This window comes from Coffea eugenioides, unplaced genomic scaffold (assembly GCF_003713205.1).
Source record: "Coffea eugenioides isolate CCC68of unplaced genomic scaffold, Ceug_1.0 ScVebR1_454;HRSCAF=1135, whole genome shotgun sequence".
NCBI lineage: Eukaryota > Viridiplantae > Streptophyta > Magnoliopsida > Gentianales > Rubiaceae > Coffea > Coffea eugenioides.
In genome coordinates this window covers 2,501-30,000 of record NW_020864293.1, presented here as the reverse complement: position 1 = coordinate 30,000, position 27,500 = coordinate 2,501, and the positions used below count along the sequence as shown (strand labels likewise).

Here is a 27,500-nt window from a genome sequence, read left to right as displayed (position 1 = left end):
AGACGAGGAATAATAAATAAACTTTGACTTTTCCTTCTATCTAATTTAGAAAGCTAAACCTCTTCATTCTTTTTCTCAAAACTAGTTTTAATTCTATAAGGTTGAATAAAAATTCGATTAATCATTTGAGAAAATTGCTATGCTTAGTGTGTGACTCGTTGATTTTTTTAGGGTTAGAATTCAAAAAATTGGCCCCCTAATAACCAACCCATCACTTCGCATTATCTCGATCTAAAGCTAAAGAACCAGTCAAGATGTGACCGATATATCACATCCTTGCAGCAACTGAAATTTTTTTATGTTCTTGCAAAAATAAATATGATTTTAAGTTGGAAAGCAAAATAGAGAAGAAAGCTGTGGATAAATGGAAGGATGAGAGAAAGAGAAAAAATATCTATGATATAGAATTCCAATATGTAAGGTCTATGAGTGATCTCATAAAAGGCAGTGTAATAAAGCATCAATACTGATTCATCCATAATTAAATGACTCTTCTTATAAAACATTTTATAGTAGAACATTATAGAATAAAACAAAAAAAAAATAAAGAGCTTCGAGACAATAAAGACTGAGAAAATTGACTCAAGAACAAATTTCATTACTAAGCTCCGTTGTAAAATTTGGACCTAAACATTAAAGTAAGAAGTGATGGGAACGATGGAAACTGTGAATCCAAAAGATTTTATTAAAATGAATCTTAATGATTCGCCGGTCGGGATGGCGGAACAAACCGGAGACCAATTCATCTATTCTGAGAAGTAACGAGATAATCCTAAAATTGAAATGGAAGAGTAAATATTCGCCCGCGAAAACTTTCTTTTTTAAATTCCTAAATTTGAACGATAAAAAAAAAAAACAATTTATAAAAAAATAACAATATGATTTCTAAAATCAAAAATCTACTAAAACAAGATACACAAATTACTTATATATTAGATGAAATCTCAAAGAATCCCACGATTCAATATATTAAATTTAAAAATACATGTCTATTTTATTAATTAATGAAAATTGTATCTTACCTCAAATTCAAATTTTTTATTTTTGAATCCTTTTATTCAAATTCGCGAGGAGCCAGATGAGAAGAAATTCTCACGTCTGGTTCTGTAGTAGAGATGTAATTCAGAAAGAACCATCAACTATAACCCCAAAAGAACCAGATTCCGTAAACAACATAGAGGAAGAATGAAAGGAATATCTTATCGAGGGAATCGTATATGTTTCGGTAAATTTGCTCTTCAGGCACTTGAACCCGCTTGGATCACATCTAGACAGATAGAAGCAGGTCGACGAGCAATGACACGAAATGTACGCCGTGGTGGAAAAATATGGGTACGTATATTTCCAGACAAACCGATTACAGCGAGACCTGCCGAGACACGTATGGGTTCGGGGAAAGGATCCCCCGAATATTGGGTAGCTGTTGTTAAACCGGGTCGAATACTTTATGAAATGGGTGGAGTAACAGAACATATAGCTAGAAGGGCTATTTCAATAGCAGCATCCAAAATGCCTATACGGACTCAATTCATTATTTCGAGATAAAGGATAAATAAAGTAGAACCAATAGAAATGAGTCTTGGAAAATTGCAATTTTTTTATTTTAGACAAAGAATATTTCTTTTTTTCTTCGTCCTTTGCATTGAAAGAACAGATTTCAAAATGATATGATTCAACCTCAAACCCATTTAAATGTAGCAGATAACAGCGGGGCTCGAGAATTGATGTGTATTCGAATCATAGGAGCTAGCAATCGTCGATATGCTCATATTGGTGATGTTATTGTTGCTGTGATCAAAGAAGCAGTACCAAATATGCCCCTAGAAAGGTCAGAAGTCGTCAGAGCTGTAATTGTGCGTACCTGTAAAGAACTCAAACGTGACAATGGTATGATAATACGATATGATGACAACGCTGCAGTTGTTATTGACCAAGAAGGAAATCCAAAAGGAACTCGAATTTTTGGCGCGATCGCCCGGGAGTTGAGACAATTAAATTTTACTAAAATAGTCTCATTAGCTCCCGAGGTATTATAAGATCGTGATATGTTTAAAGCGGGGTATTTGAAAGAAATAGATTAAGAAATAGATTGTATCTCACGTATATACCTTTATTAATTACTCATAAACAAACAAATTAAGTAAAAAAAAAGAAAAGCATGTTGATTATATCAAATTTTGAGTCACTAACAATTATAGTTAATCATGGGTAGGGACACTGTTGCTGAGATAATAACCTCTATACGAAATGCTGATATGGATAAAAAAAGAGTGGTTCGAATAACATCTACTAATATTACCGAAAATATCGTTAAAATACTTTTACGAGAAGGTTTTATCGAAAATGCGAGAAAACATCGAGAAAACAACAAATATTTTTTGGTTTTAACGCTGCGACATAGAAGGAACAGGAAAGGGCCCCATAGAAATATTTTTAATTTAAAACGGATCAGTCGACCCGGTCTACGAATTTATGCTAACTCTCAACGAATTCCTCGAATTTTAGGTGGGATGGGGATTGTAATTTTTTCTACTTCTCGAGGAATAATGACAGACCGAGAGGCTCGACTAGAAGGAATCGGTGGAGAAATTTTGTGTTATATATGGTAATCTTTTTAATATACAAATTAGATTCGAAACTTACTATTTTTAATTGTAAAAAAAAAAAGAAAAGGAACGAGTTGTCTAATATTGTTCCTCCTCCATTAGTTGATACTTCAAGGGGGCTTTACCTGGAATGAAAGAACAAAAATGGACTCATGAAGGTTTAATTACCGAATCGCTTCCCAATGGCATGTTCCGGGTTCGTTTAGATAATGAAGATCTGATTCTAGGTTATGTTTCAGGAAAGATCCGACGCAGTTTTATCCGGATACTACCAGGAGATAGAGTCAAAATTGAAGTAAGTCGTTATGATTCAACCAGAGGACGCATAATTTATCGACTCCGCAACAAGGATTCAAAGGATTAAGTGATTTTTTAACTTGAACATTCCTTTCGCGAGAATATGATTCAAGATGCAAAATCTAAAGAAACTTATTTTCTTCCAACCAAGAAGTAGATTCAAATTTAAGATAAGGAATGACAAATATGAAAATAAGAGCTTCTGTTCGTAAAATTTGTGACAAATGTCGACTAATCCGCAGGCGAGGGCGAATTATAGTAATTTGTTCCAACCCGAGACATAAACAAAGACAGGGATAATCAGACTCGCTAAAGCAAGTGATACATAAATAAGGAATCTTTTTTAACATGAAATGGATATATCCATATATCTCTGACTCATATTTATGAGATGATAAAATATGGCAAAAGCTATACCGAGAGTTGGTTCACGTAAGAACGGACGTATTAGTTCACGTAAGAGTGCGCGTAGAATACCAAAGGGAGTTATTCATGTTCAAGCAAGTTTTCATAATACCATTGTCACTGTTACAGATGTACGGGGTCGAGTGGTTTCTTGGTCCTCCGCCGGTACTTGTGGATTCAGAGGTACGAGAAGAGGGACACCATTTGCTGCTCAAACCGCAGCAGCAAATGCTATTCGTACAGTAGTGGATCAAGGTATGCAACGAGCAGAAGTCATGATAAAAGGTCCCGGCCTCGGGAGAGACGCAGCGCTTCGAGCTATTCGTAGAAGTGGTATAGTATTAACTTTCGTACGAGATGTAACTCCTATGCCACATAATGGCTGTAGACCTCCCAAAAAAAGACGTGTGTAGAAATGTCTATTGAAGAACTTTGAAGAAAAACAAGAGAAATAAATGATTCAATGATCTAATCAAATATTATTACTATGGTTCGAGAGAAAATAACAGTATCTACTCGGACACTAGAGTGGAAGTGTGTTGAATTAAGAACAGACAGTAAACGTCTTTATTATGGGCGTTTTATTCTGTCTCCACTGATGAAAGGTCAAGCCGACACAATAGGCATTGCAATGCGACGAGCTTTGCTTGGAGAAATAGAAGGAACATGTATCACACGTGTAAAATCTGAGAAAGTCGCACATGAATATTCTACCATAGCGGGTATTCAAGAATCGGTACATGAAATCTTAATGAATTTGAAAGAAATTGTATTCAGAAGTAATCTATATGGAACTTGTGATGCATCTATTTGTGTCAGGGGTCCTGGATATGTAACTGCTCAAGATATCGTCTTACCGCCTTATGTAGAAATCGTTGATAATACACAACATATAGCTAGATTGATGGAACCAATCAATTTGTGTATTAGATTAGAAATCGAGAGAAATCGAGGATATCTTATAAAAACGCCACAGAACTTTCAAGATGGAAGTTATCCTATAGATGCTGTATTTATGCCTATTCGAAATGCGAATTATAGTATTCATTCTTATGGGAATGGGAATGAAAAACAAGAGATACTTTTTCTCGAAATATGGACAAACGGAAGTTTAACTCCGAAAGAAGCACTTCATCAAGCCTCCCGCAATTTGATTGATTTATTTATTCCATTTTTACATATGGAAGAACAAAACTCACATTTAGAGAACAATCAACACACGGTTCCTTTAGCTCCTTTTTTCTTTCATGATAAATTGGATAAACTCAGAAAAAACAAAAAAGAAATAGCATTAAAATCGATTTTTATTGACCAATCAGAATTGCCCCCAAGGATCTACAATTGCCTCAAAAGGTCCAATATATATACATTATTGGACCTTTTGAATAATAGTCAAGAAGATCTTATGAAAATTGAACATTTCCACATAGAAGATGTAAAAGAGATATTGGGCATTCTCGAAAAACAGTTGGTAATTTTTTTACCGAAAAAATAAGTTTTAAATCTATTGAATTTCTTTCGTCTTTTTTTTATTTTAGATGAAAATAGGTTTTGAATCGTTAATAAATTCATATATTCTATTTTAGAATATAGAGTCAGAATTGAATATGTGTATCTAGGGAGAATTCACTTTGAAGCGACTATTCCCTAGATACACATATTTCACAATTGAATTAAAAAAGACCCAAAGTTAGGGATTTATCAATAGGTAATGTTGCACCAATACCCAACCAAAGGGCGACTGCGGTACCAATCAAAAAGACAGTTGTCGCTACTGGACGACGAAATGGATTTTGAAATTTATTAACATTCTCTAAAAAGGGTACTGTTAATAATCCCGCAGGTACTGAAACCATTAAAAGAACACCCAACAATTTATTTGGTACTGTACGAAGTATTTGAAATACGGGAAAGAAATACCATTCCGGTAATATTTCCAAAGGAGTTGCAAATGGATCTGCCGGTTCACCAACCATTGATGGTTCTAGAACCGCTAAGCCTACGTTACATGCAATAGTACCTAGAATTACTACTGGAAAAATATATAACAGATCGTTGGGCCATGCGGGCTCTCCATAATAATTATGACCCATACCTTTAGCCAATTTAGCTCTTAATACAGGATCATTCAAGTCAGGCTTTTTTGTTATTGGGATAGGTGAATTTTTATGGATCCATCCCCCGAAGGAACCGGACATGATAATTTTTCATCATCCGGCTCGAGCAAGAATCAAAAGAACCAAACCGGCTAAAGTTTAACTATATCCACACATATATAAAGGGTTCAATGTAAGAAAAATTTTACTGAATTCTTTTTCCGAAGTTGCAAATATCGATTCCAAAGAATTCAGTTCTTACAAGTAAATACTCAATACCCAAGTAGGCTTACAAAATTAATCATGATATGATCAAGTGCTTTCTGGGTCGTCTCAGACCTTACGATTGGTATTTATTCCCCAAATATTTGTAAATACACACAAAAGGTTTACTTGTTACTAATATAGTCTAACCTCTGTTCTCCTTTAGACCCCCTGTTTCACTCCGATAGTATTATGTCATATCAATGCAGAGGAAATGAATGCATTTTCATACTATTAAATCTTAAGTTAAGTAAGTGAAATAGATAAACTATATTTTTTTTTTAGTTTATCTATTTCACTTATTATACTGGATCTTACGGAGCCTGCTCATGTACAACATGATTCGGATCTGATCATAGAAATAATTCTCTTCAAGCGAACCAGCCTATCCTCCCCTCTGTATAAGGCTTACGCGGTGGTTGGAACAAAGACACATTTGATTGTGAATTCCAATTCCAATGTGGCAGGCCTATAACTACACAGACTAATCAACAGTTCAAGTCACACACTCCCATAATCCACTTTCTCTTCAGAGAATTCCCTTCGACCCACAGTCTTATTTATTTGACAGGAATAGTTGAAGGGAGATATCCAAATACATGTCTTATTATTTTCAATAATCCATACTTATAGCAATGAAATACTATATATTCCTCCTCCAAATGATAAATGATTTATTTATTACAAAAATATATGATATATCTTCTCTATAAAGGGCCAGAAATACCTTGTTTACGTATCATTGGAAAGTGCATTAACATAAATACGGCAGTAAGAAGCGGCAATACAAAAGTGTGTAAACTATAAAAACGAGTCAAGGTGGATTGTCCCACACTAGCACTTCCGCGCAATAATTCTACCAAAGGAGATCCTATTACAGGAATAGCTTCAGGTACACCTGTTACAATTTTTACTGCCCAATAACCGATTTGGTCCCGAGGTAAGGAATAACCAGTTACACCAAAAGATGCGGTCAATACAGCCAGAACCACACCTGTAACCCAAGTCAATTCGCGAGGTTTTTTAAATCCACCGGTGAGATACACACGAAATACATGAAGAATCATCATTAGGACCATCATACTTGCTGACCATCGATGAACTGACCGTATTAACCAACCAAAGTTAGCTTCAGTCATTATGTATTGAACAGAAGCAAAAGCCTCAGTAACGGTTGGACGGTAGTAAAAAGTCATAGCAAATCCCGTAGCAACTTGGACTAAAAAACAAGTAAGCGTAATTCCCCCTAAGCAATAAAATATATTGACGTGGGGAGGAACGTATTTACTAGTTATATCATCTGCAATCGCTTGAATCTCGAGACGTTCTTCGAACCAATCATAGACTTTATTGAGATAGGTGGAACCCCCCCTGAGAACCGTATGTGAGACTTTCATCTCGTACAGCTCAAGCAAAAATACCCCAATACTATTTCCAACGGATATGTAATAGAAAGTTTGAAACTTTTTTTGAATCAAAGATTCAATCTTCTCTGAAGGTATGAAAGAAGAAAAACTCGAAAGCTCTTCTTTGTTTGGGGCGATAATACCCAAATCTCAAGTTGGCTCAGTCGTCTTTCTTACGGGCCTCTTGAATCCTCTCCTTTCCTATTTCATTTTTCTATTTATATATAATGTTTATTATTTGTTTTTTTATTGTATTAATAGGAATTCTCTTGTTAAGAACCCTATGAATTGATTTTAAAACCTCAGATTCATACTAGAAACGCGATGATTCAATAAAAAAAACTCTAACTTAAGTCAAAGATTTCCTGAGTAAGAATACTTGGACCATCACTTATTCCACGAATAGATAGAATGATTAAAAACTCAAAGAAATTTTTGTCTTTTTGTCAAAATCGAAATAGAAGAAAAACCTTTCGATTTATATTTATAAAATTGAATTCCTTTTGAAAATTGAAAATTTTTTGAGTCCGGATATGATACGAGGTCTGAACATTAAGTATGAATCATAGTTCAAATATTTCTTAATCTATTCTGTATATTCCGTGTTCCAGATACTAAAATAAATATCCGACGAAGTAGAACCATCTCTATCAAGATGACAGACCCATTCTCTGTAATATCAATAGGATCAATTATAACAAGTCACACACTCATATTCCGGAAATACAGAAACAAAGAAATTTCGCGATCGAACTCCCAAAATAGAATGGGCTCGAAATCCGAGCTCTAAATGATTGATTTTATTTTGGATTCAAAAGCTAGAACTTGGGAGTTCTTATAGCTCTAATTCATTGAAATTCCATCCAATAAAACGGAAGAATTATAAATCTCCAAAATAATAGATAGAAATACCGCAAATAGAGCCATTGCGACACCCATCAAAGGGGTTGTTCCCCACCCCGGAGCTACTTTACCATATTCTGAATTCAATGGTTTTAATAAACTCCCTACAGTAGTTCGTCTTGGACCAGATCTAGAACTGTTATCAACAGTTTGTGTAGCCATAAATCCTATTGTATTCATTGAGATCTGTTGACTTTGTATACCATTCCGTTGTAAATAAACGATCTTATCATAGATCCATTGGGGTCTTGAAATTATATAAATAATAATGGAAACAGCAACCCTAGTAGCCATCTTTATATCTGGTTTACTTGTAAGTTTTACCGGGTACGCCTTATATACCGCTTTTGGGCAACCTTCTCAACAACTAAGAGATCCGTTTGAGGAACATGGGGACTAGTTGAAGTAATGAGCCTCCCAATATTGGGAGGCTCATTACTTCAATTTCAATTGAGATAATGAAAAATCATTTTATCTTTTTAGTTGGAACTTTAGGAGGTTCTCGAAAAAAGATAGCGAAAAAAATTATCCCTAGAGTCGAGACTAAGAGGAATGTATAAACCAGTGCTTCCATAGATTCGATCGCGGTTTACAATTACAATTATAGCTTCCATACCTGTTTGTTTATTTTTTTTTTGGGGGGGGTTCTCTCCCGTATAAAGAAAGAGAAAAAGTAAAAAAGTGGTCAAGATTTCTCGGGTACCTTATGACAAATTCCAAAAAGAAAATCGAGGCAAAAGATACCAAAGCAGTGTTGTATCAGACTGCCTGTCTTCTTGTAGTTGGATCCCCAATTTTTTGGAATGCTCCAAATTCGACTTGAGCATCCAAATCCGGGTCAATACCAGCAAAAACATCTCTGAACAAGGTTCTAGCACCATGCCAAATGTGTCCGAAAAAGAAGAGCAAAGCAAATGAAGCATGTCCAAAAGTAAACCAACCCCTTGGACTGCTACGAAAAACACCATCGGATTTCAAAGTAGCACGATCTAATTCAAAAATTTCACCCAATTGAGCGCGCCTAGCATATTTTTTCACAGTAGCAGGATCGCTATAACTGACTCCATTGAGTTCACCGCCGTAGAATTCAACAGTTACACCTACTTGTTCAACACTATACTTTGATTCTGCCCTTCTAAAAGGAACATCCGCTCTAACAATTCCGTCGCCGTCTACCAAAACGACTGGAAATGTTTCAAAAAAAGTAGGCATACGACGTACAAAAAGTTCCCGCCCTTCTTTATCTCTAAAGATAGGGTGTCCCAACCATCCAATCGCTATTCCATCCCCGTTATCCATCGAACCTGCCCTGAATAATCCCCCTTTTGCCGGATTATTTCCGATGTAATCATAAAAAGCTAATTTTTCAGGAATTTTAGACCAGGCTTCTGATAAACTTTGATTTTCTGCTAGTCCAGCACTAACTCTTCGATATATCTCTTGCTGAAAGTACCCCTGATCCCATTGATAACGAGTGGGCCCAAATAATTCGATCGGAGTAGTTGCTGAACCATACCACATAGTTCCGGCAACAACAAAAGCCGCAAAAAAGACAGCAGCGATACTACTGGAAAGGACGGTTTCAATATTTCCCATACGCAATCCCTTGTATAGGCGTTGTGGTGGGCGGACGCTAAGATGGAATAACCCCGCTAATATGCCCAATGTCCCTGCTGCAATGTGATGAGAGGCTATTCCTCCCGGAACAAAAGGATCAAAACCTTCCACGCCCCATGCCGGATTTACGGGTTGTACTTTGCCCGTTAGTCCATAAGGATCGGACACCCATATTCCAGGACCATATAAGCCTGTTACATGAAATGCACCAAAACCAAAGCAAGCCACTCCTGAAAGAAATAAATGAATTCCAAAGATCTTGGGCAAATCCAAAGAAGGTTTTCCTGTACGTTCATCGCAAAATATTTCTAGATCCCAATATACCCAATGCCAGATGGCTGCCAAAAAGCATAAACCAGAAAACACAATATGTGCCCCCGCTACACCTTCGTAACTCCAAATACCCGCATTCGTTACAGTTCCCCCTGTGATACTCCAACCGCCCCATGAATTGGTAATTCCTAAACGAGTCATAAAGGGTATAACAAACATACCCTGTCTCCACATTGGATCAAGAACAGGATCGGAAGGATCAAAAACTGCTAATTCATATAGAGCCATCGAACCAGCCCAACCAGCAACCAGAGCTGTATGCATTATATGAACAGAAAGCAAGCGGCCGGGATCATTCAATACAACAGTATGAACGCGATACCAAGGCAAACCCATGGAAATACCCCTTTATCAAAGCTAAATAGACACTGCGTAACTTTATTGCATTGGAAAAGACTCTACTATAACTATCCTATGGACCCCCCTGTTCGGTGGATTATTCAGAATAGGGATTAATATTTGTTCTATTCTCTTGGTAATAAAATAATGGAACAATTCTCTTCGTAGGAACAAAGAGAAGCAAATTTATTCTATACTCGATAAGTAACAATACGCAATGGGGGTTGGATTCCATTGTCTATGAGTGAATGTGTACATACTTATTCATCGCCCTATTCATAATAATTTGCAAATTTGACTTTATTCATTCTGTTTTTCTTTATGACTTTTTCTATAACTATAATCTATGGATAAAATAAATACGATAAAAGCCAATATATATTATAAGGACAATAATAATCATATTATTACGTTTCTACATCAAAGTGAAATACAGTACTTTGTTCTTTTTTCTTTCATTTAATGCCTATTGGTGTTCCAAAAGTACCTTTCCGAAGTCCTGGAGAGGAAGATGCATCTTGGGTTGACGTATAGTGCGACTTGTCAGACATATTGGGTCCTATGGGATTTTCCCGTTTTCTCCCCCGATTGAGATATCCTCCGTTTCACCCGAGAAAGATTCATTGAATCAGCAAAAATTTGGAGCGTGAAGTGCAATTAGATCCATTTTGGAGATTAATATTAGTTCGAATAATTTATGGTTGGTTTGGTTGGACTAAATAAAAAAGAAAAAATGAAATATCCAGGCTCCGTTTAGAAAAACCCAATTCGATTGGTAATATATCTATGATTACTAGTTCTGTCATAAATGATTCCGATTTGACTTATTTGTCAAGCGGGTTACTAAATACTTGGTAGAAAGTATGAAAAAAATTGAAAAAAAAAAAACAGAAAAAAGTCATAACAAAAAGAAATGGTAATGGGGCCTTTGTCCTATATGTGCAAATGAAAATCGGGTGAATCTTTACCCGGAGTAGAGCATAAACCTAAAAAGATGAAAGAGACCCACTCAGTAACAAGAGAATACCATCGTGATTTGGATTGATTTTCGATGAAACAATACATCAATGAGAAGTTAATTAGATGGGTTTAGTGACTTTTTTATTATATTTAGAAATAGTAAAAAAAAGAGTCAAAACTCGTGTTTATTGAAGAAGAAAAAAGCCTTTCGTTAGAAGTCAGAAAGAACCTGTTATGAGAAAAAGGACTGGAATCTATACATTGATTCTTTTTTTTTCGCAATTTTTTTGAACCGTATGCACCAAAAGGTGCATGTACGGTTTCTAAGGAATATACCTGTACCCTAATCAACCGACTTTATCGAGAAAGATTACTTTTTTTAGGTCAAGCAGTTGATAGCGAGATCTCAAATCAACTTATTGGTCTTATGATATATCTCAGTATCGAAGATGATACCAAAGATCTGTATTTGTTTATAAACTCTCCCGGCGGATGGGTAATCCCCGGAGTAGCTATTTATGATACTATGCAATTTGTACGACCAGATGTCCATACAATATGCATGGGGTTAGCCGCTTCAATGGGATCTTTTATCCTGGTTGGGGGAGAAATTACCAAACGTCTAGCATTCCCTCACGCTTGGCGCCAATGAGGTTTTTATTTGAGAGAAATTAAAGAAGACTATGCCTTCGCCCTATGAAATATGAATATTAAGTAATAATAGCATGGCACTTCGAATTCGATACGAGAAAATTTTGCATTGTCAAAAAATTAGATTATGTATCGAAAGGGTGGTATGAGAGAAAGGATATTTCCGATTTTATCTTATTTATCGGGAGTCCACTTCAGCGTCACAAACCTTTTTGTTTTTATTTTGGAAGACTCTTAACAATATTTATGTTATGTAAAGAGAGTGAAAAAAGATTTTTCCTCATTTGATTGCATCAAAAAGAAACTTTGGGATTGCTGAATCACAGACAAAAAAACAATAAAAATTAATATAAATATATAAGGCAACGGAGCCATCATAGTATTTTTTAACTATTTGGAAAGGAAGGGTGGCATTTTGATCAGTTAACCATCTGGGTCTGATATATTCTTCTCTTTCTTCAATGGAAGGGAAGGGTCAATTTTATTGTAGAGCCGTATGCAATGCACAAAAGATAAAAGATGCCCGTACGGTTGTTCAATTCTATCCTTTTCCTATTATTATTTATCTTTCTTTTCTCTTCCGAGATAGAGGAACTTTTTATTATGTTATATCATCAGGGTAATGATCCATCAACCTGCTAGTTCGTTTTATGAGGCACAAGCGGGAGAATTTATCCTGGAAGCGGAAGAACTGCTGAAACTGCGTGAAACCCTCACAAGGGTTTATGTACAAAGAACGGGCAAACCTTTATGGGTTGTATCCGAAGACATGGAAAGAGATGTTTTTATGTCAGCAACAGAAGCACAAGCTTATGGAATTGTTGATCTTGTAGCGGTTGAATGAAAATAACATGGATTTCACGAAAATCCGCGATTTGAGATTTTATCTCTGACTTTAATATTCTATTACATATTTATTAATATAGAAGTAATTCATAATCATCCGGTTAGGATCAATCTAAACCAGTCCATTATGTATACAATTCAACATGCCAACTATTAAACAACTTATTAGAAATGCAAGACAGCCAATAAGAAATGTCACGAAATCCCCCGCCCTTCGGGGATGCCCTCAGCGTCGAGGAACATGTACTCGGGTGTATGTGCGACTCGTTTAGATCATATCATGAGCAGGCACAAAAGTAAAAAAACAACCTCTCTAGTATCAATGATACGTACCGGCGAATATAATATGTAAGAGGGGGACTCCATTTACTATCTAAAAAAATAAGACAATCTATCATATCCCTCCATTGTGTATGAATTTTATGGTTTCCATTGGTGCAAATCCAATAATGATGAGAAGCAATTCTCCATTGGTAACAAACGGTTATCCATTAAGCGGAGAAATTTTTATTTAAAAAGTATAAAAAGTAGGCCTTATTCTGACAAGAACGGACTGAGAGGGTCAGCTACCCAGCTAATTTTCATAAAAAAATACCGTTACGGTATAGGTAGATCTCGTTGTGAAAGACCTATTACTAGATAATTCATGGGTAGAGCCAAGGAGGATGAACTATACAAGTTACCAATAACGTTGATTAAATGAAGTAAAGGCTCCGGTGTATAGAAAAGACCTCACCGTTTACGAAGTCACCATAGAAACGATGGAATCCACTATTTCTTTATCTGCCTATTTACTTTGATTTTTTACACTTATAGCGCAGAATACAATTTCTTATTTTTTTCTTAATTTCGCCTAAAACAAAAAAAAGAAAAAATCGTGGTCGGGAAGGTTATAGCAGCCAAAGCCATTGGAATTTTTACTTTATACATTGGAAAAATTCGTTTTGTTATTAATAGATTAGGAAAGGGCAAAAGAATAACTGAAAGAAAAGAAATCAATTAGTTATTCTTCAAAGTTTCAGCTGTTCAATGACTAGAATTAGACGGGGATATATAGCTCGGAGACGTAGAACAAAAATTCGTTTATTTGCATCAAGCTTTCGGGGGGCCCATTCAAGACTTACGCGAACTATTACTCAACAAAAAATAAAAGCTTTGGTTTCGGCTCATCGAGATCGGGATAGTAAAAAGAGAAATTTTCGTCGTTTGTGGATCATTCGGATAAACGCAATAATTCGTGAAAGAGTAGTAGAATGGGCACTATCCTATAGTTATAGTAGATTAATACACGATCTGTACAAGAGACAGCTGCTTCTTAATCGTAAAATACTTGCACAAATAGCTATATCAAATAGGAATTGTCTTTATATGATTTCCAATGAGTTATATAAATATAAAGAAGTCGAAGAATCCAGTGGAATAATTTAAACAGACTTTCCCGGAGTTCATTCTCCGGGAAAGTAGAGTCGAAATTACTATAAATAAAAAATGCTAAAGTAGTCAAAATCAATGAATGCGTTCAAGAAAAAAAGCTTTCTCCAATTCGTTTTTGTTCTTACGACACGATAATCAAATCTGGATTCTCGGAAAAACACTAATCTGTGTTTGAGTTCGGATTCAAATTATGTTCAAGTGAAAAAAGAGTAAGCCTATTTATTTCTAGTTCTAAGACCAGTAGTTCTAGCAGTCGACTCGGTTCTTTCAAACTGTTTCTCATTATTCAGAAAGGGTAACAAAGATAAAATACGAGCTTGTTTTATAGCAACAGTAATTAATCGTTGTTGTTTCAAGGTCAATCTATTCACCCGTCTGGATAATATTTTTCCTTGTTCACTAATAAATCGACTAATTAAACTCATGTTTCTATAATCAATTAGATCCCCCGATTGAATCGGGGGCAAACGCCTACGAACAGATCGCTTGGATTTAAGAAAAGATCGTTTGGATTTATCCATGGTTTGTTTTAGTTTATTCCTTATCCCGAAAATCCTAGTTCTTAAGTCTAATTCATTTTAACGCTATTCTAAATAGGATTTTTTTCTTTTCTATTTAAATATGTTATATATAATGCCATTTTGTCCCTTTCCTTGAAAGGGTAAGATATAGATACTCAGCTCGATCTATTTCTTTATCTCCCCATGAACCGTATGCTTGTAACAATAGGGACAGAATTTTTTCAATTCTAATCGATTGGGTGTATTGTGCCGGTTCTTTTGAGTAATATATCTGGAAATCCCCGTTGATACCTTATTAACACTGTTTCGAACACAATCGGTACATTCCAAAATCACCGTTACTCGTACGTCTTTACCCTTGGCCATGAACCCCCCTTGGATTTTTTATTTACTCAACTCGTCTATTTTCGATTCGATATTAAGAAGAAAGGAAGGAAAAAAATAGAAGTTACTAACTCGAAATCCAATTATAAAAACTATAGTAAATGAAAGTCATAGTAAATAATAAGGAATATAAAAATTTCTAAACTCTATTTCAAATCGAAGTACAGTATTTTAGTTTTCAGTTAAATCTCTTGTAATACTTTTTCCTTCGACGCGTATTTTCTATTCTTATTCTAAACCCATTTTTCTATTATTAATATTCATTTTAGAATTCGAACTTGAACCCAGGTCTCGCAGATGTTGAATCGAATCCACTTTTATTTTTTCTCTTTCCTCCCTTATTCTAAAAAGGGAAAAAAGAGAAAAGAGGAGAAGAGGGGTTAGTCACAGATATTTGATTGTATCTTTAATCTTCTTCATCCCTTCCCATGTCAATAACTAGAATGAAAAAAAGGGGAAGGTCAACGCATCCGGAAAAAAACGATTAATCTCTATCAATAGACCTGCCAAAGCCCCGAACCATAGTGTACTTAGTACTGGTGCCACGGAGAGATATGTTTTAAAATCTCGCATTGAAAACCCTCCCTTGTTTATTTATTGTAATACAGATAATGCATATATGATCAGAGGCATATGTAGTTAAGGACCGGTTATAATTGTACACATAGTCTTTAAGTTAAATTGAGTTATACAATGATCCGGTAAATAAGATTTTACCCTTTCTTAGAATCTTAAATTAAAACCAAAAAAACCTCTTACTAAGCATTTCCGAAAAATACTCATTTATTTTTATTATATATAATAAATATTATTATGTTAAACATATCTTAAATGAGACCAAAAAGACGAAATGGGCAGAAAATTGTGTAGATCAATCGACGAAATAATGATGTGGAAAACAAAACAGTAATTTTATACAATGAGACTGTAGAATAATGGAAGGGATGTGGCGCAGCTTGGTAGCGCGTTTGTTTTGGGTACAAAATGTCACGGGTTCAAATCCTGTCATCCCTACCTATTACTGCTCCTTTCAGCAGTAACGAGGGATCGACTGAGATCGATTCGAATTGGATATAATCTTTCATTTTTGTGTTTATGATACTATCCATACAAAAAGTATTGGGGTTATAAAAAAATCCTTTTCTTTACAGCCTTGTCTGTTCGGATAAAAAAGCGCTCTTAGTTCAGTTCGGTAGAACGTGGGTCTCCAAAACCCGATGTCGTAGGTTCAAATCCTACAGAGCGTGGTTTTTTTATTCTTAGATCTGAACTAGATTCAGTAACAACTTGGACATCAATTAGGAATTTGACCCCCTATGGATTAAATAAAAGGAAAGGAGGAGGTCAATCAAAAAAAGATATATTAATTAATCAAAGGTCCAACTGATCACCACGCCTGTATTGTAAATATGCAGTTACGAATAATCCAGCCAAAGTAATAGGAATTAGACCTAACACGATTCCAAATAGAAAAACTTCAATCATTTCAATTTATTTGAAAGAAAAAAAAAGAAGTAATATCTATACCTAAATATTAATCCGAATTGACATGAATCTCAATGATTGGGAATTGACAATTGAGGCAGTAAGTGTAACTATAGAATGTGCAAAATTGGTTTCTTTTTATGAATCGTTCATTTCAAATATTAATTTTAAATAAGTCGTATTTTGTTCAAACCAATAAATAGAGCTGAGGTTATAGTTAAAGCTGCTAGTAGAAAACCAAAATAACTTGTTATAGTAAGCATGAAGGGGCTAAATGAAATTTGTTTTTTATACATATGTTTATAAAGCACTTACCTAAGTTTCAATTTTTGCCAATAGGATACACAAAAATATCAATTGAAAGAATAAGTTCAATTGAAAATTTGTTATTCATCTATCATTATATACGGCGCTAATAAAGATAAAGTATAAAGTAAGAGGTATATAAAATCGATTTATCGTCTGTAACATCTACCTATTCTGCGATTTCAACCAACCCACTCATTGAGTAACTCTTAGGTAAACTAATAAAAAGAACCGGCTCATGTAACTTCATTCAAAAATGAAACTCTTTTTGAATTATTATGGAATAAAATTCGAAAATTATTTCTATTTTGATCATTTCTTCTATTTTTAAATTTATCGAATCTATTCTTGATTTTAGAGCAAAGAATAAGCATATAAACTAAACCTTTTGACTTTGCTTTAAGTTTAACTCATTAGATTTGGTAATAGGTTCATTCACATAATATCTTGAACAACTGAGAATAAAAATGTTATTACCGAATCACTCAAAAAAAGATTTTTTTGATTCAACTAAGTTTTAAAACTAATCATTTTTATTTTTTTTATAAGTTCCACATTTTATCTTTCCATATTCTAAAGCATCATCCTTGTAACTAAATCCTTCGACTTTGATCGAATATAAGAAAGCATTACAATTCTTTCTCTAAAATCAAAAATTCCTTCTACAACTACGAAAAGGGAATTTTTAGATCTCACATCTACTTACAAAAAAAATAAAAGTGTGGGAATATAATAATCTCTTTCATTGGAAGAATTTTCTATTGAATGAGGCATCATTTTACATCAACTAAAGAAAAAGTAAAGCAAAAACAAAAAAGAAATTATTTAACACTTCCTTTCGATACTGATTAAAATTGCGTTGCTGTGTCAGAAGAAGGATAGTTATACTGATTCGGTATACTCTAAAGACGCCTTCGGTACAATATTGATGATCTCACAAAAAATTTGCAGTGAATTGACATTTACTGATCTCATTTTTTACGGAATCGATCCCCTTTGACTGTACAAGAATATGTGGAGCTCAGCATGTCTGGAAGCACAGGAGAACGTTCTTTTGCTGATATTATTACCAGTATTCGATACTGGGTCATTCATAGCATTACAATACCTTCCCTATTCATTGCTGGTTGGCTATTCGTCAGCACCGGTTTAGCTTATGATGTGTTTGGAAGCCCTCGGCCAAACGAGTATTTCACAGAAAGCCGGCAGGGAATTCCATTAATAACTGGCCGTTTTGATCCTTTGGAACAACTTGATGAATTTAGTAGATCTTTTTAGGAGGCCCTAATGACTATAGATCGAACCTATCCAATTTTTACAGTACGATGGTTGGCTGTTCACGGCCTAGCTGTACCTACCGTCTTTTTTTTAGGATCAATTTCAGCAATGCAGTTCATCCAACGATAAAACTACATCCGAATTATAGAGCTATGACACAATCAAACCCGAACGAACAAAATGTTGAATTGAATCGTACCAGTCTATACTGGGGGTTATTACTCATTTTTGTACTTGCTGTTTTATTTTCCAATTATTTCTTCAATTAAGAAAAGGAAAGAGAATAAATAATCATTATAGGCATTCTCTTAACGCATTCGGAAGGATCTCATCTCATAATTATCCATGACTGTTTATGTCTCTAGCACGAACACTTGATGAAATGTGGAGGGAAGTGGGTTAAATGGCCGATACTACTGGAAGAATTCCTCTTTGGATAGTAGGTACTGTAACTGGTATTCTTGTGATCGGTTTAATAGGTGTTTTCTTTTATGGTTCATATTCCGGATTGGGTTCATCCCTGTAGTAATCGAATGAATTAAGTTGTAGACATGAAAGCGTAAGAACTTGGCGGGATTCCCTTCTTTCTTTGGCTGATTCGAAGGGGGAGGACCCGTTGAGTTCTTAAGAATCATACTTTTTTTCGTCTAAATGACAAAATAGATTTCCCTTTCTGCTGTTTCAAAAAACTTCATTTCTTTTTTTTTTCTGATGATGTTTTTGAAAAATGAACTTCATTAAGTGATTCAGAACACTCGCCCCTTGGCAGTATCTATCGGTACTTTCATTTCAAAGTTAGAAGAAAGAAGGAATCACTCAATTTCTTGGATGATAGAATATATATTTTTGTAGATTAGATATTTGCAAATACTTTCTATACTAATAGAACTTTATTCTATTTATTTTAATATCTCATCCAATTTGAAAATTTTTATAAAAAGTTCTATTTAATCAATAAAACCCCTCTTGTTTTTTTATTTATACATCTGGAAAAATTGAAAGTAAGACTAGAAATCTTTGAAGAACAGGATCAAGAATCGTTACTCTTTTGACACAAAAAAGGGTTTAGAAAATTCCCTTTCTTGTGTCGAAGACTAGGAAGACGAATAATCTCTTCTAGAAGAGATTCTTTGTTTCCCATATATCCCTTCTATTACCCGATTACTTCTGTCAGGTATCTAATCCAATTGGATTCTATTTAGAATCTAAAACTATTGATCCATTTTATAACATTGAAATCGGGCAATAGTAACATAGCCCCATCGCCCCAATTTGACTAAAAAAATAAAGAAATAGGGTGAAAGTCAAATAGGATTCTTCAAAATCTACATACGATGACTAGCAATGCGGTAAAAGAAATTCCCAGCATCTCGTAGAAAAAGTATAAACAAGCAACCGCAAGTCTAGAAATTCATTTCGGCCAATTGAACCTTCTCGAACTGTTTCTTTTTAAGAACCAAAAAGATTTGTGCCAAAATAACAGATGCCAAGAAGAACAAAAGGCCTTGGACACGTAATGGATCTTGAAGTACTATTTCTGCATCTCCCTGACCAAATCCGCCCACATTGGGGTTACTCGTTAATGGTTGATCCAATTTGATGTATTCGCCCTCTGAAACAAGAAGTTCTGGTCCTGGGGGGATAATATCAACCACTTGACGTCCATCCGTATCTGTTATGGTTATTTCATATCCCCCTTTTTCTTTTCGTATAATTTTGCTTACTATACCTGCTCCTGTAGCATTATAAACTGTATTGTTACTCTTGCTCCCGTCGGGATAAATCTGACCCCTTCCCCTGTTCCCGCCTACGTATATAGGATATTTTAAGAAGTGAACATCCTTCTTAGTAGCGGGGTCGGGGGAAAGAATAGGAAAGGTTATTTCGCTATATTTCTGACCGGGGATAGGTCCTATCACAAGAATATTTTTTTTATTAGGGCGATAGCTCTGAAAAGACAAATTGCCTATCTTTTCTTTAATCTCGGGAGAAATACGATCGGGGGGAGCTAATTCAAACCCCTCCGGTAAAATAAGAACAGCCCCTACATTCAAACCCCCCTTTTTACCATTAGCAAGAACTTGTTTTAGTTGCTTATCATAAGGAATTCGAACAACTGCTTCAAATACAGTATCAGGAAGTACCGCCTGTGGAACCTCAATATCTACGGGCTTATTAGCTAAATGGCAATTGGCACATACAATACGCCCAGTTGCTTCGCGTGGATTTTCATAACCCTGTTGTGCGAAAATGGGATATGCATTTGAAACGGCTGTTCGAGTTATGATATATATCATGAGAGATACAGAAATAGATCGAGTAATCTGTTCCTTTATCCAAGAAAAAATATTTCTAGTTTCCATGGTCCAATCGTTGATCCCAAAATTTCTACAATAGACAATAAGTGGGGGTAAGTCGCTAGTATAGTTCCCTATCCACGATTCTGCTAGTTACTGGAATAAATTTAATGGAATAATATTTTACTGGAATATAATTATAGGATGAATCCCCCCAGATGGGTCGAAATAGAAAGCGTAAGTAGGACTTGCAATGTTTTGTTTATGTACAACTACAAAGTAACAAAGGTTCTGGTTGGATTAGATTAATATCAGTGGATCTTTTATCAGTCATTCATTGAATGATAAATAACTACAAGTGAAGGAGATACACGATTTAAATAACGGAAAATCCAATATTTAAAAATTGTATCAAGAATGACTGGAAAAGTGGAAACAAGACCAGATATAATTTGATCATTATGAACAAATCCAAGATCTTTGTAGACAGAGCCAACCATTAGTTCCCAACCATGAGGTGAATGGAATCCGATACATAAATCCGTTAATAAAAGAATAGAAAAAGCTTTGACTGTGTCGCTTAAGTTATATAGGAATTTCTGGGTCCAAGAGTTAAGAATAACAAGTTCTTCATTACCCAAAATAGAAAAACCGCTTAGAATAACAAAACAGATTATATTTGTCGAGAAGAGCAAAATCGTATGGATCCGACCCTCGTTGTATATGTTGATTAATTGGATCGCTTCTTTTTGGATTCCTATACGAAATTTTTGTAGATGTGTCTCCGAGTATTCCTCGATCAGTTCGTCTAAGACGAGGAGTTCCTCTAATTCTATGAATTTTTCTAGAATACTCTTTTCTTGAATATCATTCAAAAAAATTTCGGATTGCCCAGCATTCCACCAATTATTAACCCAAGATTCCAGACTTTTATTAAATGAGAGAGAAAGCCACCAGGGCAAAAATACTATAGATACAAGATATAAAAGGGGAGTGAATGCTTTCTTTTTTGTCATTTTTCATCTGTGAATTGTTAATCAACCCACCTCATTCATTGACTCTATGCAATCTAATATTTCTTTCACACATGAGTTCTATACAAAGTATGAAACCTATAAATCTATTTTCTTTGCGGTTATTGAATCTAGAAAGAATAGAGAAATCAATTAAGAATCCACTTTGAATGAAGAAATATTAAAAAATAACCTTTTCCGATATCTCAATCGGTCAACAAAACAAGTGTCTTTTTTCGATGAATGATCGAAAGAACCACTTTAATTTAAGTAATGAATATTAGTTATATTTTGAGACGAAAGAACTCCTTTTCTCTCAAATATCAAAATATCCAATATTTCAAAACAAATTTACTGATTACCCACAGTCAGGAATAAAATAATTGAGGGAAGGAGATTGCGATAATCAAAGTGGCAAAACAAGACAGAAATTGGCTAGTTATCATTATTAAGAAATCTAATTGTTATTTTTGTATTGGTCATTAAGGAACGCAAAAGAAAGGAGAAAAAAACGTCGATTGACAAAAAAAATAATTTATAAAATAGGATTTATCTGTATCAATTCCAACTAAATATTGAACTTAAAAAGAAGATTAATTTCTTTATACCGAAATAGTTTGATATATGAGATGAATATATTATTTCGATTTGTTACTTGTTTAATTTTAGTTGCGTGGATTTGCACACGTATAAAAAATCACGAAAAAAGTTTCCGTTTATGGTTGTTCCGCCCGCTTTAGCTTGAATAAACCTTCTGATGAAACTTCACACTTAAGTTATGTTATAGGAAAAAAGATTCTTGCATTTTTCCCTCTTGTTGAAAAAGCATCTATTTTTCCACGCATTTCTCAAAATACTTCAATTGGTACACGCAAGAAATAGGCCAATTCAGCAGCCTTTTGTTCAATTTCTCGTGGAGTCAAATTTTCATCAGTACGAGTTAAGGGAATGGTCCCCTGGCCTCGAATTTCCATATAAAGGACACGGCGTGCAAAAATACCCTCTTTAACTTCTATTCGAATGGACTGAATATCTTTTATAAGGAATCGGAGGAATATGCGACGATTTTTTCCAGGAAATCCCCAACGAAAAATACACACTATGCCTTCCTTTCTATCGAATCGATCATAACCATTGCCTACATTCCAGGAAATTGTGCACCACAAATAGGAGCTAATAAAGAGACCCGCGATTCCGTAGAAAGACATGACGATCCCTTGTGGAAAAAAAACGATTTGCTGAGAGGGAAAAAAAGATATCAAATTTCTACCAAGATAACTGGAAATTCCAACCAATAAGAATCCTACTGAACCTACAAAAAGGATAAAGGCCCAGCAGAAATTACTTATTTTTCGAGACCCCTTTATAAGTTCTATCCATATATGCTCTGATCGCAAACTCATACTTGATCCGATTACATTTTATTAGAATTGAGAGAATACTTCAAATTTTTTTGACTTTACTTTTTTTGTTTCCGAAGTAACTCTCATCAACTAGCACTAGTTTGGTGTGAACCTTTAGGAGTAATTCATCAAATTGATTAAATCTAAAATAATAGCATACTCTTCATATGATCCCACTATACATACAGATCCGCTGACTTTCTATTTCAGCCATCCGGCGATCCTGATCGATTTGAAAACAGCTAGAATTCATTTAACCATATATCGTGTTTATGCAGACATAAGAGTTCTTTCCTTTATGTTCGGCAAAAATTACATGTTATACCATATTCTACTAAATATATGTCCGTGCTATGATACAAATCTAAGTTTTGAAAAAATGGAAGATATTGGGTCCCATCGGATCTAAATAATCTTATTTTTTTGAACATGAAGAGATAAAGAAGCCATTGCAATTGCCGGAAATACTAGGCCTACTAAAGGCACAAAAATAGAGGGAAAGCTGAAAGTTATCATAGAATGGGTGCCTCGATTTATTATTTGTACCTGTTATTATTATTTATAAATAAAGATATCTTATAATAATTATAATTAAGAATTTGAATTCTTATGAATTTTAAATTTATATTTTATTATTAATTTAATTCAATTTTAAATTCTTAGTATAGATCTAAGTATCTATATATCTATATTTAAATATCTAAGTAAATATATAGAATAAACGCAAGGAGTGTAGAAGGAAATAAATGAATTTATTTATCTTTTTTATCTTTTGAATCTTTTCTTTTTATTCTACACGAAAGGGAAAGGTATGTATGATAATCTATTTTTTCTTTTCTTTGTCTTTTATTCTTGTATTCTAATTTAATAAAGAAAGAGTTTGTTACACATTATCGAAAGATTCGTTAGAATCCGAACCAACAGAGATTTTTAGCTAAATAAGGGATTTTGGGGAAATGGAAATAGAGAAAAATAAAAAAAAAACTCTTTTTTTTTTATATTTTATTTGATACGTAAGATAAAAATAAGAAATTCGTTTTGTTTGCCTAATTTGAAGAATTCAATCTTTTTTTTTAATATAGACTTCTTAATAAAAAATTGAATTAAGAATCAGAAATAAGAAATATAAGTAAAAAAGAATTATCCACAACTTTTGATTCGTTCTACAATTTGAACTTATGCCACCAAAGAAAATTCCATTCTTATTTCCTTTGATTCCGATAAACTAACTACTCGTTTATTACAAATAACAAATAATTGTTGAACTTAGTGCTCTGTTTCATTTTGATTCAAAGGAACGAAAGCATGGAACTTAAATAACTCACTAAGAACGCTTTTTAAAAGATTACGCGGTACGATTAGGTCGAATAAACCCTTCTGGAATAAATATTCAGCGGCTTGTGAACCTTCAGGTACTGTTGTATTCAATGTTTGTTCAATTACTCTTTTACCTGCAAATGCAATATAGGCGTTGGGTTCGGCAATAATGATATCACCCAACATACCAAAACTGGCTGTTACTCCGCCAGTAGTAGGAGATGTAAGGATTGATACATAAAATAACTTTTTATTTGATTGATAATCATATAAAGCAGACGAAATTTTAGCCATTTGCATCAAGCTCAAACTTCCTTCTTGCATGCGTGCCCCCCCCGAAGCACATACTATAATAAGAGGTAGCAACTCTTTGGTAGCGTATTCAATCAAACGGGTTATTTTTTCCCCAACTACGGATCCCATACTACCCCCCATAAACTGAAAATCCATAACCCCAACTGCTACGGGAATGCCGTTTAGTTGGCCTATGCCTGTTTGAACAGCCTCGGTTAATCCTGTCTTCTTTTGATAAGAATCAATACGATCTTTATAAGGTTCCTCCTCCGAATGAAATTCAATGGGATCCAGAGAGGCCATGTCTTCATCCATAGGATCCCAAGTACCAGGATCGATCGAAAGTTCGATTCTTTCTGAACTATTCATTTTCAAATGATATCCACATTGTTCACAAATATTCATTTTTGATTTCAAAAATTTCTTATAATTTAATCCATAACAATTTTCACATTGAACCCACAAATGCCTATATTTTTGAGTTACATCGAGATCATTAGAACTTTCTATTATAGTAAAATCGCTCCCCTTCACGTGGGTTTGTATATCCGAAACCTCTCCTTCACTATTATTTCTACTTTCACCACAAATGGAACTATAGATGTAACTATCGCTGTAATTATCCCCTCCACTTACAATGGAAGTCTCAATCCAAATTTGAGACTGAAGATAACTGTCAATGCAACTATTAATATGATTATTCCAACTATATTGAGTATCATACATGTAATGATTATAGTAGGTATCTTCGCTCGTAGATCCATTATTCAGATAACTAGAATTCCAATAAGTATTTTTTAGTTCACTCCGAAACGAATGATTGTTGTCAATCTCAAAAATTTGATTTTCAATATCAAAATATATGGAAAAATTGTCTCCATTACTATCCTTAACTAAAAAAGTGTCATCGGAGATGAAATTCCGAATGTCTTTAACGACGAATAAATGATCAACCTTACTGTAACTAGAATCGTCACGACCCCCCCAACTCTGAATGTTTTTAGTCCTATCTTTTATATCCGGCTCATCACCTTCACTGGCATTTTCAATAGAACCAAGACTTTCCGTTGATTTATTTAGCCTACACCGGCATTCGAACTCCTTCTTAAACAACATCGAATTAAACCACCATCTTTCCATAGACTTTTCTTGCCTCCTATTTGCATGAAAATACAATAGATGAATAGTCATTCGATCCAAAATTTATTTATTTGAATTTGAATATTTTATTTCCTATATAAAATAAACATAGAAATCCAATCACTAGAATTTTTTTAGTAACTAATAAAATAGGGAGTTTGAGTATTGAAAAAAATTCTTTTTTGTTTTGTGGAAATTCGGGGGTAATATGTCACTATACATGAATATAATATGATGGAACCCCTCTTCATTATAAATATCATGATAAAGAGTACTTTCTCCTATGTCGTGTCAAATTCGCATCGAAAAAAAAAGAAATATTTGTTTTATTCTATAAATCTTTTTTCGTAAAATCTCGTCTAATAACTAACTAATAATAAGTAATAACTTAAGGTTTTATTCCATCAATAGGGAACGAAAAGGACAATATACGGGATAGGTATAAAACGGCTTGCTTGGGGGAAACTGCAGAATATAAAAGAATATGCCAACCCTAAGGATCCAGAGGATTAATTGTGGATCCAAGACAGTAATAGAAAGATTTTATTCTTAGATTTTTTATTTAATTTAAAATATTCTTTATCTAGATAAGTATGTATTTATCTAAAATAGATGCAATAGAATCTTTGTATTCGGCTCAATCTTTTAATAAAAAGATTGGGCCGAGTTTAATTGAAATTTAACTAAGAGAAAAAAGGTAATTACAAATCTTTCTCTTTATCCAATTTATCCATCGCTTCAAAATTAAATCGGATTTCCTTCCATACCTCACAAGCAGCAGCTAGTTCAGGACTCCATTTACTAGCCTCGCGGATAATTTCATTACCCTCAGCAGCAAGATCACGCCCTTCATTACGAGCTTTTACACATGCTTCTAGAGCTACTCGATTCGCTACAGCACCTGGCGCATTACCCCAAGGGTGTCCTAAAGTTCCTCCACCGAACTGTAGTACAGAATCATCCCCAAAAATCTCGGTCAGAGCAGGCATATGCCAAACGTGAATACCTCCTGAAGCCACGGGTATAACACCTGGTAGAGAGACCCAATCTTGAGTGAAATAAATACCGCGGCTTCGGTCTTTTTCAATAAAATCATCACGCAGTAAATCAACAAAGCCCAAAGTGATATCTCTTTCCCCTTCAAGTTTACCTACTACGGTACCGGCGTGAATATGATCTCCACCAGACATACGTAACCCTTTAGCTAGTACGCGGAAGTGCATACCATGATTCTTCTGTCTATCAATAACCGCATGCATTGCGCGGTGGATGTGAAGAAGTAGGCCATTATCTCGGCAATAATGGGCCAAGCTAGTATTTGCAGTGAATCCCCCTGTTAAGTAATCATGCATTACGATAGGAACTCCTAATTCTCTAGCAAATACAGCTCTTTTGATCATTTCTTCGCATGTACCTGCAGTAGCATTCAAGTAATGCCCTTTGATTTCACCTGTTTCAGCCTGTGCTTTAAAAAGCGCTTCAGCACAAAAGCAGAAACGATCTCTCCAACGCATAAATGGTTGGGAGTTCACGTTTTCATCGTCTTTGGTAAAATCAAGTCCCCCGCGAAGACATTCATAAACAGCTCTACCATAGTTTTTAGCAGATAAACCTAATTTAGGTTTAATAGTACATCCCAACAGGGGACGACCATACTTGTTCAATTTATCTCTCTCAACTTGGATGCCATGAGGCGGCCCTTGGAAGGTTTTAATATAAGCAGGTGGGACTCGCAAATCTTCCAGACGTAGAGCGCGCAGGGCTTTGAACCCAAATACATTACCTACAATGGAAGTAAACATGTTAGTAACAGAACCTTCTTCAAAAAGGTCTAAGGGGTAAGCTACATAAGCAATATATTGATTTTCTTCCCCAGGAACTGGCTCGATGTGATAGCATCGCCCT

At 34.7% G+C, this 27,500-nt stretch overlaps 1 protein-coding gene and 2 non-coding genes across 3 annotated transcripts; all 3 read left to right on the top strand.

The window, feature by feature from the left end:
- Nucleotides 1-1,724: 1,724 nt before the first annotated feature.
- On the top strand, nt 1,725-4,187 carry LOC113758291. The gene is made up of 5 exons (XM_027301215.1): nt 1,725-2,027; nt 2,199-2,331; nt 3,438-3,563; nt 3,914-4,044; nt 4,128-4,187. The coding sequence occupies exons 1-5, from the start codon at nt 1,725-1,727 to the stop codon at nt 4,185-4,187; spliced, it is 753 nt and encodes a 250-aa protein (XP_027157016.1).
- Nucleotides 4,188-16,002: 11,815 nt separating this feature from the next.
- TRNAP-UGG lies at nt 16,003-16,076 on the top strand. The gene has a single exon. It is a non-coding gene; the product is annotated as a tRNA-Pro (tRNA).
- Nucleotides 16,077-16,235: 159 nt separating this feature from the next.
- TRNAW-CCA lies at nt 16,236-16,309 on the top strand. Its single transcript has one exon. It is a non-coding gene; the product is annotated as a tRNA-Trp (tRNA).
- Nucleotides 16,310-27,500: the final 11,191 nt, after the last annotated feature.